Source organism: Falco biarmicus, chromosome 2 (assembly GCF_023638135.1).
Source record: "Falco biarmicus isolate bFalBia1 chromosome 2, bFalBia1.pri, whole genome shotgun sequence".
NCBI classification, from domain to species: Eukaryota; Metazoa; Chordata; class Aves; order Falconiformes; family Falconidae; genus Falco; species Falco biarmicus.
The window spans coordinates 9,257,691-9,277,434 of NC_079289.1; the positions used below are offsets into that span (position 1 = coordinate 9,257,691).

Sequence of the window (19,744 nt, forward strand, 5' to 3'; positions counted from 1 at the left end):
ATGCTATTGATAGAAAAATAAGGGAGATCGTAAAGATTACTATTTAAATGGAAATTAAAAAAATAGTAGATTAAATTTTTAATTATTATGAAGAAGAGGTCATGTGTGGTGGCTTCAGAGTAACGTATATGGCTTCAGAGTAGGCAGATGGTGCCAGACTTGCTCTTTAGATGGTCGTACGCAGCAGGTACTGGCAGTAACTCTTGATCGTGGTGCCTGTTTTGTTAGATCCGTGTCACATCTTGGGCTCGGGCTGGCGGTCGTTCCAGACCTGTATGTGCTTGAGGAGACTCAGAGCACTTTGCATTCCCTCTTTGCTCCTTCTGTCACCATGGGGGACTGAAGTATAAAGAATTTGTGGCTAAACACAGAGATCGGCCATTCAAAACACCCTGGCCCGGTGTGAGGGCGTGTTTGGTCCTCGGAGGTGCTGTCTGTGAGACGGCTCTGGCCTCGGGGAGAGGGATGGGGGGCTCTGGGACACAAAAGCTGGAGGGTCGCGGTAGTGCTGGAGCTGCTGCAGGGTCTGGGGGTGCATTTTCCCTCCAGCGCTCACTATAGTTTCACTACAGCCTTCCTAAAGCCCTCTGACAGACCTGAAGTATGCGTTTTATTAGCTACTGAATTTTAAATAAAAGCAATGGATTCGGAAAGTTTTGCTGAGGCGTTTACAAGGGCGTGTTTTGATACATGTAGGGCATTTGTTTTAAAGACATAGATTGCTAATACTATTTTAATGAGTAGCAAAATCTGTGAATAGTGATCCACTCCTGCTGATGCCGCAGGAGACCGTATACTGGTTGGATACTGGTTAACACCGGCCAGTGAACCTCACCACATTGTGCATCAAGTGTACGCAAAAGAACCCCATCCTATTTCATTAATTAATCTTGCTGGCTGGAGGAAAAGTTGCCATCTTAACTAGTCTGAATTTGACAAACTGCAGGTTCTAGCCATCACTGGTGTTTCCTACCAAATGAAAGAATCATTTTTACTCACCCATGCCCTTGTAGTGGTACTCCAGCCACCTCCCCATCTTCTCTTGAGTAAGCCACAAGTGTGAAGATACCGGCAGCTTTAGTTTTATTGCAGGTCGTGTATCCTGGGCATTGAATTGCTCCTTGTAACTGCCTCTTCTGGGTTGCTCAAGCTTTCTAATACGTACGGATGAAGTTATGCTAGTGTTGTGCTCAGGAGGAGCTGCTGGGCTAGCCCCAAAAGACCGGCAGTCTCAGAGGTGGGGAAAAAGTGGTGGGGAATGCAATAAAAACCTCCCCAGGTGGTTTTTACTTACTTGGGAGAGTAAATAGAGGACTGAGATGGAGTTCTGGAGAACAGATGGAAATTATTTCAATGCTCAGGAAGACTGCTTGCCAGACCCGTTGCTGATACAATCTGGTAGTAAACTGATATAATCTGGGCACTCTGCATTGCGTCCGAGTTAAGTGCTGTTTGTAGCAGTGAGCTCTGGCTGTATAGCTGGTATTATTAGCAGCTCGTGGGTTGAGGGCTGAGGTCCTGAGGTGAAGAATCATGGAAGGGACGTCTGGAGGTCACCTAGCCCCACCCCCTGCTCAAGCAGGTTCCCCTGGAGCAGGGTGCGCAGAGTCACATCAGGTGGGTTCTGAATGTCTCCGGAGCAGGAGACTCCCCAGCCTCTCTGGGCAGCCTGTGCCAGGGCTCCGCCACCCTCAGGGTAAAGAAGCTTTTCCTCGTATTCAGATGGAACCTCCTGTATTGCAGTTTGTGCCTGTTGTCGCTGAGCACCGCTCAAAAGAGCCTGGCCCCCTCCTCCTGCCACTCGCCCTTAAGAGGCAGCTGTCACATAAGAACTGCCGTGAGAGTTAATGGGGACCAGTGCCATCAGCTAATCATTTACTATGCTAATTTCTTCTCTGGAGCATTAAATAGTAATAGAAAATTACTTATATTAGGAGGAGTGACCATCAGATCAGATTTTAAGGGGCTGAAACATAATGAAATGTGGCGCCTGTTTTCACATAACTACTTTTTATATGACTTCTGGTATCTGGTATCTTTTATATGACTTCTGGTATCTTTGTCTCATTACTCGGAAAGTTTCTGTAATCTCCATCTCCTTTATCTACTCGAAAATTATAGAAATTGTATGCTTTTTAACCAGCTATTTTATTATTGGAAAAGAACAGCATACCAATTTTATAAAGACAGTTCATTGATTAGGACACTACAAGTTGCATTATGTAATGTGCATGTAGAAAAGAGCACATTTATTTCCTTGATCATGGAGTACAAGGCCAGTACATTAATCTGCATGTCTATTTCCATTTATATTTTTTTTATTAGAAGGGAGCTTGCTTAAGAGATAATCTTAGTGATAAGAGTTGTAGGAAGCATTTTTATTGGAATAATAACATGTCTTGAAATAAAATCTAGGAGCCACAAGCAACAGTTGACAATTTCTATGATTGCACCAATCTATAATTATAGTGCTGTTTCTGTAGCTCTGTGGATTTATGGTTAAAGCTAGGTTTTTTTATTGGAACAATTAATATGTGTGGAAAAAAAAACAGAACAGCTTCTGGGCACAAAAAATCCTTCCTCGTGTCCTAAGTAGGGGTAGATCTGAAGAATGGATCGTGTACCCAAAAATCCGTTGGAGCATCTTCCTTCATCCCTGGTAAAATAAGCTGATAAAAGATAATAAAAGATATTACAACTACTGTACGGCTATTCAACTAGGTATATAAAGGCGAGAGGATGGTTATAACCTCTATCAGCAGAAACAGCAGTGAGCTTTTCTGTGGATAAATGGCTTGTTTTAAGGATTAAAAAAATATGTGAAATTGTTCTTTTTTTTCTGGATCATATATTATAAGAGTAAAGATTTGTGACCACTATACAAAGCCTCTAGTTATATGTATATAGATCACAAAATGCTTGTAAAACTGAAAATCTGCATTAAAAAGTAGTCTTTTCAGAAAGCACATATTACTATTAAATCCTTATTACTATGGCCATACTTGTAGAAATATTAATTAGTGATCAGTTTAAAAATGTGTAATAGTAAGTCTACTGCCTCTTATTTTTAACTTTTGGAAGAAATAATTATTGGAAGGAAGAATTACTGGAAGGACTTCTTTTAGCTGGGTTTTTAATTTTCCATAATTTTTACCTATAAAAATTTCCTCAGCCAGACTTTAGCTGGCATTTCTTCCTTCTGTAGCACACAGCCTTCAGGAACTAGAAGTACCTGGTGGTTTCTTTTAATCATCAAGTGTAGATACAGCTCTCACATACATTGCAGAGTAGCTGATTGAGAAGGTGATGGTTTTCAGGCTTCATGAGTACGCTTGAAGCCAAGTGTTGATGTGCCAGTGGTTGAAGCAGCCTCAGGTCTTCTGTGAGCTGGGTTTGACACTATTCAGTGTTGAACTGTAGCTCCCACACTCTAGATGCTTCTACCAGCTGCTGTCACTGATCTGCCCTTTTCCCTTTGCCTGTCTTCATTTACATAGATTATGTGTACTTTCAGTGCTTTTTCTTTTAATTACAAGGTCTGTGTTACTTTGTCACAGACTTCAGTCCTGCTTTTTATTCTGGCTGTATGGGAGAGCCAGCAGCCTCCCATCAAGAGACTTTTTTTACCCCAGGAAATTTGACTGCAATGAAAATGCTTAAGGAAAAATACACATAACCTTAGGATTAGGTAATATGCATGAAAAGTCTGAAGACATGAGGCTCGAGTAGGTGTAATAGTTCTGTTAGTGTTACTTTTCCTTTCTCTGGTCCCAGATTTCTATCTGGCTGCCAGGGCAAGTCATTTATGAGCAGCTGCTGGTGTTACTGGGGCTGCTGGTAACTGCTTTCAGCCAGAGCTTTTTTGTTTTCTGCTCAGAACCAGGAACTGTTGAACGTTGCTTCGTGATGCTGTTTATATGAGGGCTAAGCTTTCTTGGGGAAAAAAAAAATAAAAATATTTGCTTTATCAGCCAACAGAGATCTGGAAAAAAGCACCTCAAGTTTTGTCAGCAGCTTTCTTCTTTTCTTTGTTAAGGTTTAGTATAGTACAGGGTAGTAAAATGTAATCAAATGAATTACAGTGCTCACCATACGCAGCAAATATGCTAAGCTGCCCTGCAGCATAGACATTTTTACTTGTGCATCTCTTTAAAAATGTTAAGATATTTAGGGTGTATCATGCTCATTAGAAACATGTAGGTTTTCTGCTTGTATCTGTTTCTGCAGCTGCAAAGTTTCATGGTCTGTATGTTGCCAAGCACAATTTGTTGATCCTCTATCGTAAATCAAAAAGTGACAGACCGTGCAGGAAAAATCCTAAATGATACATATTGCTCGCTAGATTGTGAGGCTTAAAATGGCTCACTATTTAGAATTATATCTCTGTAGGCCTTAGTATTTTTTTCTTTTTTGTAGTACAGTTGTTTTTATATCTAAAATAGGTGTTGCATATTGTACTGAGCATGCTACAAAAAAAAATCTATAGAAGGGGAAAAGCTGAAGAAGAGGCTTATTTTGAAAGTAGCTTAATTTTGGAACATGATGACCATTTGACTTCTGTTTCTTGGTGCTATGATAAGACAGTCACGGGCTTTCCATGTTGGGTTGTGCGTTTCATATCAAACTCTTGGGTTTAGCTGCACATCTTACTGTCCTTCAGTCGTGTAAATGCTGGTAGAGCCAGTGTCAAACATGCCCAGACCATTCTGAGGAGCTGTTTGCCTCTAATGATCTTGAACGTCTCTGTGAAAGGAGATTCTGCAGCTCACAGGCAACTTGTTCTGGTGTATCTCTACCCTGTGGAGAGAGCTTTTCCTAATATCTAACCTAAAGTTGTGTTTGCTGTAGACTTAGCTCTTCCTCCTGCCCTACTCAATGAGACAGATTTGCCAGGATGTGATAATTATATGGGAACAGTTGTCATGTTTGCCACTAGCTACCTCTATTTTGAATTTAAGCGGTTTCCCAGCAAGTCACGTGCCACACACCTATTTCCATCGTGCTCTTCTGGACTGCCTTGTTTTCTCTGTCCTTTTCTGTAACAGTAGTGCCCAATGCCATTTTGGGGTGTTGCTAGCACCAGCTCATTGCTGTAATAACCTGCTGTGTCTTACCGCCTCCACTTCCAAAAGAGTCTGTAATATTTTGCAACACTTTCCACAGCATTGCATTGCTGGTGCCTGTTTATTTGTGATCTGTGGGATTTGTTACACTCTCGTACTGCCCACGCAGTTGTTTTGTGTCGTGGTTTTTATGTATGTGACTTCTCCTGCCAACTGCTTCGTAGTTGTTTTTGTTGAATTTCATCTTGTTGACTTTGGGCAATTCAATCACTTTGCACGAAGACCTGGCCTCTAAAGGATTTTGTGAATTTGTGACATAATCTCTGTTCCATCATTCAAATCATTATTGAAGAGGGAAGCAAAACCTTTTTGGTGGCCTCAGTTAAAATGCCTTTTAGTTTGATAATAAACTGCTAACTATTAAGAGTTTTCTCCTGTAGTGTCCTTGAGCAGCTCTGTGCCCACTTCATTAACACATGCAGCTGCTACAAAGGTGCGTAAAGTTCAGAGAAGTTACACCTGCTCCTTTCCTTAAAACATCTGTCAAAGGAGAAAATGACAGTAGTTTTCGTTTACTTGTTTATTGTGTTGGTTGTTTCTTATTGTCTTGTTATCTAGATGTTTATAAACTGACTGTTTCAAATAATTTATTCTAGTCTAGTTGTGGATATTAGATGTGGACTGGTTGTCTAATATTGCCTGAACTTCTAATTTACAAAAATCAGTATCAGTTCCCTCTTCTCCCCCTGGGCAAGGTCTTCTACATCATATTTTTTTCAAAGATTGTTTTTAAGTTCTGGAAGACATCTGCTAATTATAGAGGTTGATTAAGCGAAGTCTTACTTTAAGTTGCCCAGATTTTTCCAAATAGAGTACAGATTATAGACAAATTGATGATAGGTGGATGGTGAGGTGGATTGAAAACTGGCTGAACTGGCAGGCTGGGAGGGTTGTGATTAGCAGCACAGAGGCCAGAGGAAGGCCAGTCCCTGGCGGTGTAACCCAGGAGTCCATACTGGGCTCAGTAACATCTTCATTAATGGCTTGGCTGAGCAGACAGGAGGCTGCCCCCTCAGCAGGTCTGCAGATGATACAAAACTTGTTCTGTTGCTTGTTGATGCACCAGGTGGTTGTGCTGCCGTCCAGGGGGACCTGAGCAGGCTGGAGACATGGGCCAGCAGGAACCTCAGGAGGTTCAACAAAGGGAAGTGTCCAGTCCTGCCCCTGGGGAGGAATAACCCCAGGCACCAGTATATGCTGGGAGCATCTGGAAAGCAGCTTTGCGTAGAAGAGCTTGGGGGTCCTGGTGCATCCCGAGCTGAACATGAGCCAGCAAAGGAGGCTGCTGGGCTCTTGGGCTGCATTAGAGGAAGCATTGGCAGCAGGTCAAGCAGGGTGATCCTTCCCCTCTGCTCACCACTGGTGGGATGCATCTGTAGTGTTGTGTCCAGTGCTGGGTTTTCCAGTATGAGACAGACATGGACATACTGGACTGAAGGGCCATGAAGACGATTAAGGTCTTGGAGCATCTCGTGCAAGGAGAGGCTGAGAGGACTGGAGTGCTTCACCCTAGAGAAGAGGGAGCTCAGAGGGAATCTTAATGATGCGTATAAACACTCACTAAGTTGTTATCAAACTGATTTTAAAACAAAAAAGGAATAGAAGAAAAAAAAAAAGAGAGGAAAAACTCTTCAGTGAAGCGAGTGTTTTTAATATGCAAAGGCATAAACCTTATGCCTCCCACCCCCCCAACCAATTCTGTGCCATTTCTCACTTATTTCTCAATATCATTGCTGAGCTGTCAAGGCTTCTTGTCCCTTCTGTCTCCCAGAAATGGCTTCCAGAGAATTGATGATTATTGTTTGAATGAGTAAATATGGTTTGAACTTTGGAGGGTTGGGGCAGCTCTTTTTAAGTAGAACTTGGGTTTAAATGTAAGTCTATTCTGCTGCTAGTTTGAACTGAAATACATCATTGTCCTCACTTCACCCCAGTGATTTAATATAAAGTGATTTCAGATGTTCACATTTTTGATGCAGAATAATAAAATACAATAGTACTGGTGGAGGAAAAGAAAAGAAAAATAGGGTAGTTTTACACAGTAAATGTTATAATGTCTTGTGTGACCTAATTTTAAGTCACATGCCAGAGGACTTAGAAAAGGGAAATAGTCTCATTGTAAGATACTTTTTTTTTTTTTCTGAAAGTCATTGTAAGTGTTGTGTATTCGAAATTGTATCACACTTTCTGATCTGTATCAGCACGCAGCAGCCTACTGTTCTGCGTGTTTATAACCTTCAAATACGCTCTGCTGCCAGCATTTCCGTTTCTTTTCACTTAAGCTATCTGCATCCTATAGTGATCAAAACTTTTTCAATCCTTGGAAATACATGCAAGCGTTCCTCTAACACACTGGCAATTTTTCAGTAAGATTTTTGCCTCCTGAATGATGGGTGTGAATATGGGCCCATATGTCTAGAACAAGACAGTTGTTTCTCACTCTTGAGCTGTATCTGGCAAAGGTGGGAGTGGATTAAGGCAGGTTATGAATTTAAAGCGTGGTTTAGTTGTTCCTGAAATAATGTATGCAAAGCAGTTCTACAGCCAAGGTGCAGTGCCTTGTTGATATCTCGGGGAGGATGGCCTCATCCTGTCTGCCCTTCTCTGCTCCTGGCACGGGGGTCCTCCTCTTTCCCTTTCCTTTCTGCCTGCTCTGGCGCTTTTACATCCTTCCAGCAATCTCCTTATCTACCAGATTGGCAGAACACTTTCCCAAGTTTTGATTTACTTTTTTTTTTCTCCTCCTTGAGTTTCCTTCGGCGTTTGTGAATCACTGTGTGGGTGGCAGGGATGAGGTAAGAGCACCGAGCCCCAGCAGAGAGGACGGGAGGACGAAGTAGGACGTTCCCCTCGCCGTGCTGGAGAGCTGCTGAGTTTGCTCACTGGCTCATGTGTGATCGCACTGATAACCTAGGGCAACATGGGATTATTCCAAGGAAGTTTAACGGTAACATACACGGCTAGAAACGATACTCTCACTTGGGAATAGAATCATCTCTCAGACTTGCTGGAAAGCGGTTAAGCAGAAGCAGCTGTCTGTACAGACACCTTAAATGTCCAGCCTTTTAAACTGAAACTAGTGATATGATATTTAAATAAATCACAAAAGCAAAGACAGGCAAAATATAATGTTTAAATTTCCATTCTATTGCTTTGTTGTTTTCATCCTATTGTTTCATAATTATTTTAAGTTGTATTATTTTATTCCAGACTATTTTAAGGGGCGTCATTTGCTGTGTCTGTTGTCCCACTACCTTGGTTTGGACTTCTTTCCTTTTTTTTTCCCTTTTTTTTCTTTTTTTCTCTTCTTTTTCTTTCCTTTTTTTATTTTCTTTTTTTCTCTTTATTTCTCTTTTTTTCTTTCCTTTTTTAATTTTCTTTTTTCTTTTTTTCTCTTTTTTATTTCTCTTTTTTTTCTTTTCTTTTTTTTTCTTTTCTTTCTTAACTTCTACAGGAATGGCTCAAAGTCCACTAGAAACAAGGGAATCCTTTTTGGTAGATTCAGACAAGCTTTCATTCTGGCCCATCAAGAGTATAAATAAAGTGTAACTTTTATAGTAACAGTTGTAAAATCTTCATGATCCAGAACACCCAGCAGTAGTGTGATGTTTTATGTAATAACACTCTTTCTCCTTTTTGTAGGTCCTTTTGTTCTGCATCACAGCTGCTCTGTTCATGTTCTTTTTCAGGTATGTTGCTAGTATATCTATTTATATTTTAAAAGATTATTTTAAACAGCATTTCTAAAAGCTTACTTGATTTTTGGTGTTCACCTGAAAACTTTCGTATTCTTGACTCAAGCTTTCTGAATTGAGTAAGAGTGCTTTCGTGGCATCAAAAACACAAAATGTGCTGTGAACATAACTGGGCTAAAAAAGGGAAATGCTGAGTTAAATGCTTTAAATCTTCTAGAGTTTATACTGATTGCTTAAGATCCTCTCATCTCATAATTAAGACCCTGGAGATCTAACATTACGTAGTATCAAACCAGCTGAAATACTGCTTTTCATACATGTTTTTAAATAGCTTACGTCAGGGAAGATAGCACTTTTCTTCTGGTGAAAATAGAGGAGAGCAGGAAAATGAGATTTTTACAGTCCTAAATAATATCAAATATTTGACATGTGTGCAGGTGCAAGTACCTTCTTTTAATTTTAGAGTAAACTAGTTTCACATATGTTTTCACAAGTTATCAGTTGTATTCCTTTTTCAAAACATACAGTAGTGGGGTTGGATGAGACTCATTTTAATAACTTTTTTCTCTCTTGGTTTGCAAAATATGTGTAATAAGTCATTTACCTTGTGTTTGTGTTTCCCTTTTAAATACCAGACCTCTCAAATTTTGTTTATTGTATCTCAAGCTGGAAAGTTGCTTGTTAAAGTAACCTTTGACTACAGCCCTTTGACTTAGAATTTCGTGGCATGTAGCCATCTAGGGTTCTTCAGGCCATATGATCCCCTGGTAATTGCAAAACTCTGGAAGCTGCAGCTTGTTTTTTTATAATTCCAGTACTTACAAATTACTTACCAATATTAGCCAAGAAGAGTCGGTGAATACGGGGGAGCTGTTAATTTAGAGGATTTGAAGAAGCATTCCTCCTTTCATCCACCACTTGCATTGACAGTCTTCTCCTTGCTTTATTTTTTCTGCTTCCCAGAGTCATAGCATAAAAGCCTCAGAAAATTTGACTTAAGAGGTTGAACATTAGACACGTGTCTGTATGAATGCTGATTAAACCAACTCACGGTGCTAAAACGCTGGTCAGAGCTATAGATGTTGTATGATTTTGGAGGAAGGTAGTTGAATTCCTCCCTGCCCTGACACAGCAACGCTGGCAGTTGCATGGGCTCCCTCTTGATGGATAATCCTCTTAAGCAATCATCAGCAACATTTAGTTCCTTTATCTTTGGTGGTGTAACAGAGGAATTAAAATAGAGGATCAGGTAGTTATAGGTCCTTAGTTTAATTCTCAGGGGGAAGAAAAATAATCTGTTTGTAAACACCAAAAAAAAAAAAAATGGGAAGGGAAAGTAGATTTAACAGTAGATTTAACAAAAATCATTAGCATGGGCCAGTTTTTCTTTTTTTTTTTTTTTCCTTTCCCACTGTAATCAGTGTTGTGTCTAGAACTTCTTCACAGTGGTTCGTGTAGTACTTTCCTAAAGAAACCAAGTGTAGATGGTCTGGGTGAAAATACCTCTGGGTACGCACAGGACCCCCTGGACAGTGTGTGGGCACAGTTCTTGTCAGAAGCCGACTGTCGGACAGGATGTATTGACTGTGTTGACAGGCACCTACTGAGGTCTTCCATCGTTTCTGTATTTTTATATTTAAATAATGACAAAGATAACAGTGGAAGTGCTAATTACATGTGTAGGTAAAACTGCTGGGTGGCAACTGCAGACTTGGGACTGGGATAAACACGAGCTGGAGATACCTGAGAAGATGTAAAGGTGTTTAGTAATGAGGTTAAGGTGGTATCCGTACACCCATGAGGAATTAAATGGTTAAGGAGCAGTTCAGCGCAAAAAGACCCAACAGTAGCTGTTGCACACTGCCAGCTGCCTGTAAGTCAGTAACGTCACCGAAACGGGTTGCATAGGGCTCGTGAGGTATATAAAGTTGTCTTTTTGTTGCTATTAAAGTTGAAGAAGTTCTCAGGGCAGTTTTATGTCCTTTTTGATTGTTACATGTCAAGAAGGTTACATGTCGGGACGGTCAGAGAAACCTCAGAGATGATCTGGAGTTTGGAAAAGATGGCTTATTTAAAAGGATCGTGTTTGCTTAATTAAAAAAAAAACCACAGTGGGATGGAATGACTGTCTTCAAGTATGTGCAAGACTGCTGAAAAGAGGAAGAGAATAAATAGTCTGTTCTTGCTGGCTGTGATAAAAAGGAGAAGAGATAACAGAGCAAGACATTTCTTCTTAGAATAATAAATTGCAGCAGGGATGAACTCACTTAGATATCGAGGAAGGAAATCTTAAGAAGGAAACGGCAAAAAGTTTCCCCAGCAAGGCTACAGATGGTCTGTCCTTTCAGATCTGTAGGAACAGATTTTGGATAACTCGGGTGTTACTGGTTAGGGAAAGGAATGGACTGTTTGATTTCCTGAGCATCTTTCACTTTTTTGGTGCACGTCAGTGGCTGTCACGTTGTGAAATACTTAATGTAATAAGCTGTCAAAGAAAGCGGTCAGGGAAGTCTTTGGAGGAGGAGAACTTTGCTGTGCTTTGTTGAATGCAACTGGATAGATATACCTGCAAAAAAATTGAGACAACAGCTCTGTGCTGTAGGAATCGCCATGTCTTGTAGAATGTATGGAGTGGGGACAGGAGGGCAGGCAGAGACAGGGACCACGTCAGCGGTCCAGGCAGGCAGGGGCATCTCTGAAAATTAGCACAAGGAGAAATGTGAGTCTTCTACTGCACCAAATGAAAGTGGTTTTCCCACAATTTCTAGTCTTAGAAATAAAATAGGAAAAGACCAGCTGCTCAGGGAGAAGAGGGGTCACTTGACCCGTCCTCAGAGTTGTTGTCCAGTTCATCTGGAATGGGACTGTGTGCTGGTCGTTGTCGGATCCTATATATGAATTAATCATTGATCCCCTTCAGGAAGATTCTGGACCACTGTTGAAAGAATCCTCTGTGGATCTATCCAGAGTCCTGGGGAGGCAATCTGCCTGTCTCTCATCACCTAAAGCAGAAGGGAATTGGGAGAGCCGTGAACCTGCGTTTCCTCTGTTTAATGACTCAAAAATCACATCAGCCTGTTCCATAAGCGGGTCAGCCTGACAAAATCACATTAGTACTTTCAGAAAAAACACCTTATTCAAAGTCAGAGCTGTTTGGCTTATAGAATGTCTTCCCATTGACTATAAAACTGTTCACTGGTAACAAGCATTTATTGACCTGAAAACCAGAAAATTTGCTTTTGCTTTGCCTGCAAACAGCTCTGTTCCCAGGGTGGCTTTTTATCCTCCCTGCTGCACCAAAATGTCCAAAAAGGTGCTGAGAGCAGTAGCTGTCCTGGTCACCAAGAGCATATGCAATCCCTTTCATCATGAAAGATAAGATCCCAATATCTGAATGGTGTAATTTGAAGCTTAAAACTTTTCTAAGAAGAGACTTAATGTAAGTCTACCTCTGTGCTACCAAAATATGACTGATGCTTGGAAGTCAAATGTCGCAGGTAATAAAAGGGAAGTAGTCTGTATTTTCTGGGTTCATATAAATTGTCTTCTCCGAGGTGAGTGGGTTCTCTGAGCTTAAAAGTGGTGATTGACCCCAGTCAGTAGCTCTGGTCGGCACTAGCATTCCTGGCAGCTTCAGGGTTAACTAAACTTAGCCGCTGTTTTTGCAGCTCAGCCCTTGGTAGCTGGGTGACTGAGCAAGGTGGAAAGCAGAGATGCTCTTCAGCGTTCACAGGGACTTTTGTCATTTTAAAGTGACCGGCATGGCTTAAGGCAATCTTTGCTGAACCTAGGAGATGAAAAGTTGCTTAATAGGGAGAATTCAGAACTCTTTCCTTCATGGAAGAGTTCAGGTACATCTATACATTACACAACTTTCGGGATATCTTTCAGGTTGCCGTGAAGCTGAGCTTCCTTAGTGTTGCTTCGAGGAAGGCAAGTGCTGTGCTTGGTAGTTATCCATGAAAAGAGAACAAAATCAATGTGGCACATCGTTGTAACATGATGATACCTCTCCCCAGATGTGGGCATTTTCCTACCCACAGTTAGGAAGTACTGCTATAACAGATACATGAATCTTGGTCTGTGGAGGTGTAGACAAGCTTTTCTCGATTTATTTGAACAGCTACTTTTCTAGTATAATGAATTTTCTCAATATCTCACTGTAATGCCTACCTGAAATTATTTTTTTTAAAAAAATAATAATCTGTAGTGGTCCTTTGGCCAGGTGGGTATAATTTGCTGATGCTTCTCTCTGACTGCCAACCGTTACATGTCTGATTTCTGCCTCCGAAGCAGCAGAAAGACTCAGAAGCCTGTGTAACAGATCTGGGCAGTTTATTATTAAAAAAATGAAGTATTCAGATATTCTTCCTATCATTTGATATAGAAAAGGTTTCTCCAGCTGTGAAATGAATGCCCTTTACCCTCTCCTGGAAGGCTTTGTCCTTATGTCATGTTGCCTTGCTACCCCCGATCCTCCTGGCCCATCCCTAGGGCAGACGTTTCACAATAGTTGGAACTTCACCAAGTTTATCACTGGAGTTTCCCCAAAATTCTGTTGGACTGTTCAAACGTTATTGCATCTACTAGGGGACAGCAAGAAAAAGAAGGTGCTAAATCTCAAGAGTTAAGAAGTGAGGTTACAGAACTGAAATGTTAAAGAGAACCAGGAATAATTACTCCAGAAGTCAGGAGTCAGAATGAAAGGTAAATTCAGAAGAGCAATATAGGAAGACAGTGGGAAGAGGGAAGGAAAAAGTGGTTGAAGACAGAAAAAATAAGATCATGTCAGCGGATGAGAAAAATAGAAGAACATACTAAGAAAAAGGCAGCTGAAATGCAGATGATAGGTTTACAAGCAACAAAGTTATATTTACAGACAGAGGAAGCATATTTTAGTGTAGTATTTGTTTTCTTTCTTCTCTTTCATCCTCCTTTTCTGGTACTTTTCTCATAACTTGTATCTCTGTTTTTTTCTCAAAATGCTTCTGCTCAGCATCACTGGAAGTGATGGAGAGTTGCAGTATACAGTAACTTGTATAGTGCAGTCTGTCATATGTGTATTTAGTGCAAGCGTATAGGTAATGACAGTTGAAACATGATTCTTTCCCCTTCCACCCATTTCTTCCTAAAAAACTTACATGCAGAACTGCATCTGGGGAGAGGAGAATATTCCCATAGCTTTAGGAATTAATTTTCAGGTGACATTAAACTCCACTGGGACTTAATACTCATCGCTTACTCGAAAAAAAAAAAAAAGTCAAAAGTCATTTGTGATGTCATATGATGTCATGTATGATTTGTTTTTACATGCACTGTTTTTAAAGTGTCTTGTAAGAAAAGCACATTTTCCTTTAATGCTTCTATTATTTTTTTTTTTTAAATAATAATTACAGTTTGCATGGAATGAAGGTTATGGGTGGAAAGTTTATGATTGTACCATGGTTTCATGTCATCTTATTTCAGTTGTTCATGGTAGTGGCTGTCCAGAATACCATTATATAATAATGAATAGAATAAAATGAATGAGCAGGAGGAATCCTGTAATGTGTAAAATAAAAACTTGTGAAATACAATTGAATTAATGTCATTTTAGTAGCAGTTTTATTTTGAATATTACACTGGGTTTTTTTGGAAGGGTGAGGCAGTGGCTGTGCTTTTATACATATTTGAAGAAATCCACATAATAGAAAACTTGCAATCTCTGCACAATAAATGAACACCTACATATAAATCCTCTCCACATAAACTTAGAAAATCCAGCAATTTGGGTGAGTATGTGTTGGCAGACTACAGTACTGGTTGCTATAGTAGTTAATCCTTAGACTATATACTACCAGTTTATAATAGGCGTATGTTAATTCATCTGCTCTGAAGCCTAGAAAGGAACGCTCCACGTACGAGCTGAAACCAGCTATTATGGGAGGATGGATGTTTCTGGTGATTGATTGATCATAAGTTGAGGATGGAGCCTGCCTTCTACAGAGATAAATGTTAAAATGTTATTTTCTGAAACAATAATTTCAGACAATCAGAAGTTATTGCTGTGATTTCGTAAAGCAAAACATAGTGTTTTTCATACCTCAGGGTTTGCAGAGCTCAGAGCAGAAAGCTCTTGAATCTCTTAATGTCGTTTATGTATTATCTATTGATTGAAAATGGATAACGGAAAATATAATGAACATCTAAGAAATGCAGATGCACTGTCATACAGTGCCATTAAGATGGAGTATTGAAACTTGTGTGAAGTCACTGAAAACCTTTAAGAAAGGTCCTTTTGTTTGCAGAGCCCTTTATTCCATCTCATTAATGAAACTCTAGCCTCCCAAATTACGGCTATTTACTCTTTCCCTGAAAAACACATACCCTGTAATTTACTCAGTATTTTCGACATGATATTTCAAAGTGCCTTTATTTTCTTTTAAAAATGTGTGCTACCATGTCTCATTTAATCAGCTAAGCTCCCTTTAGTACAGAAGCAACTACTCGAAAGATACTTTTGCCTTTTAATGCTACTGTCTTTTTTTACTGTAGAATGAGCAAGCTCAACAGCCAGAGTTGCTGTTCTATGGATATCCGATAATGTTCCCCTTTCTTACAAAGATTATTTTGAAATCTTTTTTATTTGCCATAGAATTACAGAAGTACATTAGAAGTCCTCTGCTGCTGAATTACTAGGTAATAAATCAGAAGCAAAAAGCAGATGAAAATTTCTCTCCGTGCTTATATAGGGTTTTTTTTTTTTTATTGTTCTTATACAAGCATCTCAAAGTTAGTGGTTCAAAGCATTGTTTTGGTAACTGTGATGAAACTTTTGATTTCTGAGGTATTTCGGATGACCTGGTGAATAGATGGAAACATTCAGTCTCCTATGAAGTGCTAATAAATAACAGGGTTTTTTTATTTAGTGTGAGCAAAAGTAGGGCACAGTATGGCAGGAGGGGGTTGCGGGCGAGAAGATAACCTCAGAGGTGACACTGCTGTGGCAGAGCACCGCATTTGGAGTCGCGTAGGCTTGGTTCAGATTCAAATATGGGTAGACAGGTGACATTATCTTCTGTTTATATACCAATGGAATAGAAGGTGGAAGAGTATTTTTACTTTTTTTATTTTCATGAAGCACTTTTTTTTTTTTTTTTTCTCTCTTCTCTCTCATACTCTTGTTACCAGGCTTCCATTGCATTTCAGTTTTTCTTTTTTTGTTCTTTAAAACTTGCAACGCCATGTGGTATTGTTTTGGGGTTGGGTTGAAGGGAAGTGGCTGCTGGGTTTGGCAGAGGTCTGGTCCTGGCTCTGCCGCGTTCACGGGAGAGGGAGACCGATCCCCCTCAGCGAAAGTTGTGTACCCTCCTCTATCTCAAAACCCATACAGTGGGGTTAAAGGTACGTCTTAGGCTTATTTTTAAAGTGCAAGATTTTGGGATGATTCAACTTTCATGCAGGTATGAAGAGCATTTAGACTTAGAGTTTTTACAAAGAAAATGTATGTTAACGTGCAAGCTTGCAGTGCCCAGCAGGATTACGGTGGGAATCTTTAGCGGGTTCAGGACCCTCTCCTGATGATGCTCTTAGACCTTCATTCAGTCATCTGCAGTGGCCGCTGGAGGCTGTCCATGAGCAAATCCCACATTTTCTATATCTCTGTTCTTATGTTTGCACGTACAAATCACTGTTTCTCACCTGTTCATTTGGGTAATGTGGGAGGAAGGGGACAATGTGGCATTCGTAAAAATTAAAAGAAATCAGTTCTGATTAGGAAATATGAGGAAAAGCTGGGCAAATCAAGAAGTCAATTCCCATCTTGTGTGGGATTAATTTATGTTGCAGAACTGCCTGTCTCTAACTGATGATACAGGTGATCGTGCACCAAATTTACTTGCATAATCCTAGGTGGAATAAATCTAGGCTAATGTCTTTCCTTGAAGTTACCTAAAAAACATATTAAAATTATTCTGAGAGTTGGTGTTTAGAATGAATGAAATGCTGAGATAACTTGAAAGATGTTTTTTTCTGACTTACTCTGCATATATGGCTTGTGTTATCCTTCTATTTCACAGACTTCTATTTCACTACTTTTGGCTTTAATATGAAAATAAAAATTACCTTGTGTCCTGCTAATAAGAGCAAAAAGGGAAGGGAACACATAAAGGATATATTTAAGGATTGATTTTTCTAGGTTGTTACCAAAATCTTTAGATGGAAGTTACAGGAAAATGACATCATAGAAGAAACTGCTTTCCTACATGGAAATAATTATGTGAAATATTTGAAAACCTCATTCTGAATTCTAAATATAATTATTTTAATTAGTATGGTAATATAAAGTACAAGACTACAGTAAACTTCGTGATCTCTTTACATCCTTGTCAAGAATAAAAAGAGAAAGCATTTATATTTCTGGTGTGTTCTAGAGATGCAGCTTACGAACTGGGAAGAAAATTTAAATTTTCTGTTTGTTTCTCTTTCAAAAAATACACACCATGTTGCCATTGACTTGTTACTGAATTTTACATGCACCTCACCTGATGTCTGTCATTTTTTTTGCCAATTTGGTAATAGTGCTTGAAGTATTCCTTTATATTAGGCATCTGTCAAATAATGTTCAGTTTGCTACGTGGTTTTCCTGGTGCTGTTAAAATTTTCGTGAGAAAGTATGTGATAATGACCTAGTAAGTTTAGGAATTAGAATGTAACATTTAATATTCGCGTTTACCTTCTGAATATACGTTTGTAATACTGAAATGTTACTAAAGCAGACTTTAGTCTTAAGGGACATGGGGTTACTGGCCTACATTCCTGAAAATATCCCAAGAGAAAACTTTTGACATTTTGATGATGGTTGTTAATTACTCGATGCCTGTTGTGTTTAGTTTCTTCCAAGGAAATGCATGCCACAGCGGTCTTTGTTCCTTGAGCTTGTTATTTCTCTGTCAGCCATGGCGCCAGGCGATGCCGTGAGGTCCATACCTGTCCCCAGGTGGAGGTTACGGAGTGCCCGTCCCTATGGATCACTGGGAACACAACCACACCTGAGAGTCTGTGTCATAAGGTTGAGGTGTTCAATGGGCTACGCGTAAATATCTGCACAGTGTCTCAAGCGCTCCTTTTGATAGTAAGTTTTAGGAGAAGAGAAGCATCTCTTAGAAATCAGAGCAGCCGTTACCTGGTGCCGAGCCGTGCCGGTGGCCGGAGCCGTCTCTGCATCGTCCTGTCCCGGCCAGCAGCTCCGCGGTATCTTTTGAAAAGCAGGCGAGAGGACAGGAAAGGTGAGATAGAGCCTGCAATGGCAGCAGCGGTGTTAGCAGCAGAGACGTGTGATTTGTGTCGCTTTCCCCACGTCATGGTAGGTTGTTGGCAGTGGCAGGGGGAGCCAAGGGGAGGGAAGGGGCTGGGAGGAGGCTCTGGCAGGGCACTGGGTGCAGCTGGGAAAGGGATGCTCCCCTCGGGTGCCTTTCAAAAGGTTGTCTTCTTTGAATCCCGCTCGCTCCTTTGACTCTCTATGCACTTGAGGATTACTGCTGGGCTGTGCCCAGTGCCAAAACCGGCTATTCCCCTTCCCCTGCTCCTGTTATCAGCTGTGTGACTTGACTGGAGGAGAAAAGAGAAACATGAGGAGGGCAGACGGGACAGTATCTGCAGTGAAGGAGTGCGAGGCCAAGCAGGACAGGGTTTCCACCAGCCACGTACCAGCTGTAACTAAGAGTGGGAGAACGTGGGTGGCTGCGTTGTAAGGGCTGTAGCGCAGCTTTGTGTCTTTGGTTTTGCTAAAGCTCTTCAAAGAGAGTACTTACTTAAAAGCATATTGTATCATCCAAGTAGCCAATTTATAAGTCACCAGGTCATTTTTTTCACTTTTTTTCCCCACCTCTTGATCTAATAGAGAAACATTATACCCTCTTGCAGCACTCTGTGTCTTCAACTCTGTTTTTGTATGCCCAAGCATTACCTAAACCTTTATTATGCTGAAATGATAGCCCAGAATAAAGGTGATCATTGTCCTTCTGGCTTTTTTAAAAAAAGATAGATACTGCCTCAAATCCCTTGAACCACCTTTGTTGTTAAAGGAGGTTTTCCAGTCCCACTTCATACTATTTTTTACTTTGTCTTTCAAGTTGAAAAGGTGATAGTGGATTGAAATGAGTGGGCAAGTATTTTGTTGTTGTATTATACTCTTGTCTTCAAACTAGCTCCATTTTTGAAGGTATAAGCTACACTTAGATTAGGTCCAAACAAGGAATATTAACTGTGTGGGCTGGAGTCAGGCTGGTTTTGATTTTTCCCTGCTTATCATGCTGCTCTTTATCCTCCGGTAGGCAGAAAGGCTGCAGCGTAGGCTTTCCTGGCTGTCAGTGAGCGAAGAAAATGCTGTTCTAATTCCTGTCTCTCCTAGCTTTTTTTGTGGTCACAGCTTTGGATATTGAAATCTGCTGATACATCTGTTCCTTAGTAATACACATGTCAGAAGTCAAGAAGATACTCTTAAAGTGGGTGACTTCTCTTTTGTTGGCCTTCACTGCTTTTAGAGGGAAACCAAAACACTTTTACGCTGAACTCAGGTGGCTTGCTTCCTTGTTTCCCATGGGTTAAGTAATGTAAATGGTTTTATGGCTATATGGGAAGAAAGGAATACATCTCAATAAAAGTACTGTATGTTTTCCATTGCCACTTTGCATGCTACACATGCCAATTTGCATGCTATAAACCAACTGAAATAGGGGGTTTAGTACTGTGTATCTGCTATTAAAAATGTAACTAAATCATCTATGGAAATACTTAGTTTCTTTAGGAGTTAAAATGGGACACCAGTTCTTGCAATATTTCACTGCATTTGCTAGATCATTAAGTTTACTCTTTTATAGAAAACACTAACTACGAAGAGATTAAATTTGTTTTTCCATGTTTGGTTACTTTTGGACATATGGTACA

At 40.2% G+C, this 19,744-nt stretch overlaps 1 protein-coding gene across 1 annotated transcript in view; it reads left to right on the plus strand.

Annotated features, from left to right (window-relative positions):
* The window catches only part of TMEM135 (transmembrane protein 135), a 189,455-nt gene that overhangs the window by 112,058 nt on the left and 57,653 nt on the right, over positions 1–19,744 (plus strand). The window contains exon 6 of the mRNA XM_056327900.1: positions 8,766–8,812. Within this exon, the coding sequence (XP_056183875.1) occupies positions 8,766–8,812 (47 nt within the window). The remainder of the gene's footprint in view (positions 1–8,765; positions 8,813–19,744) is intronic.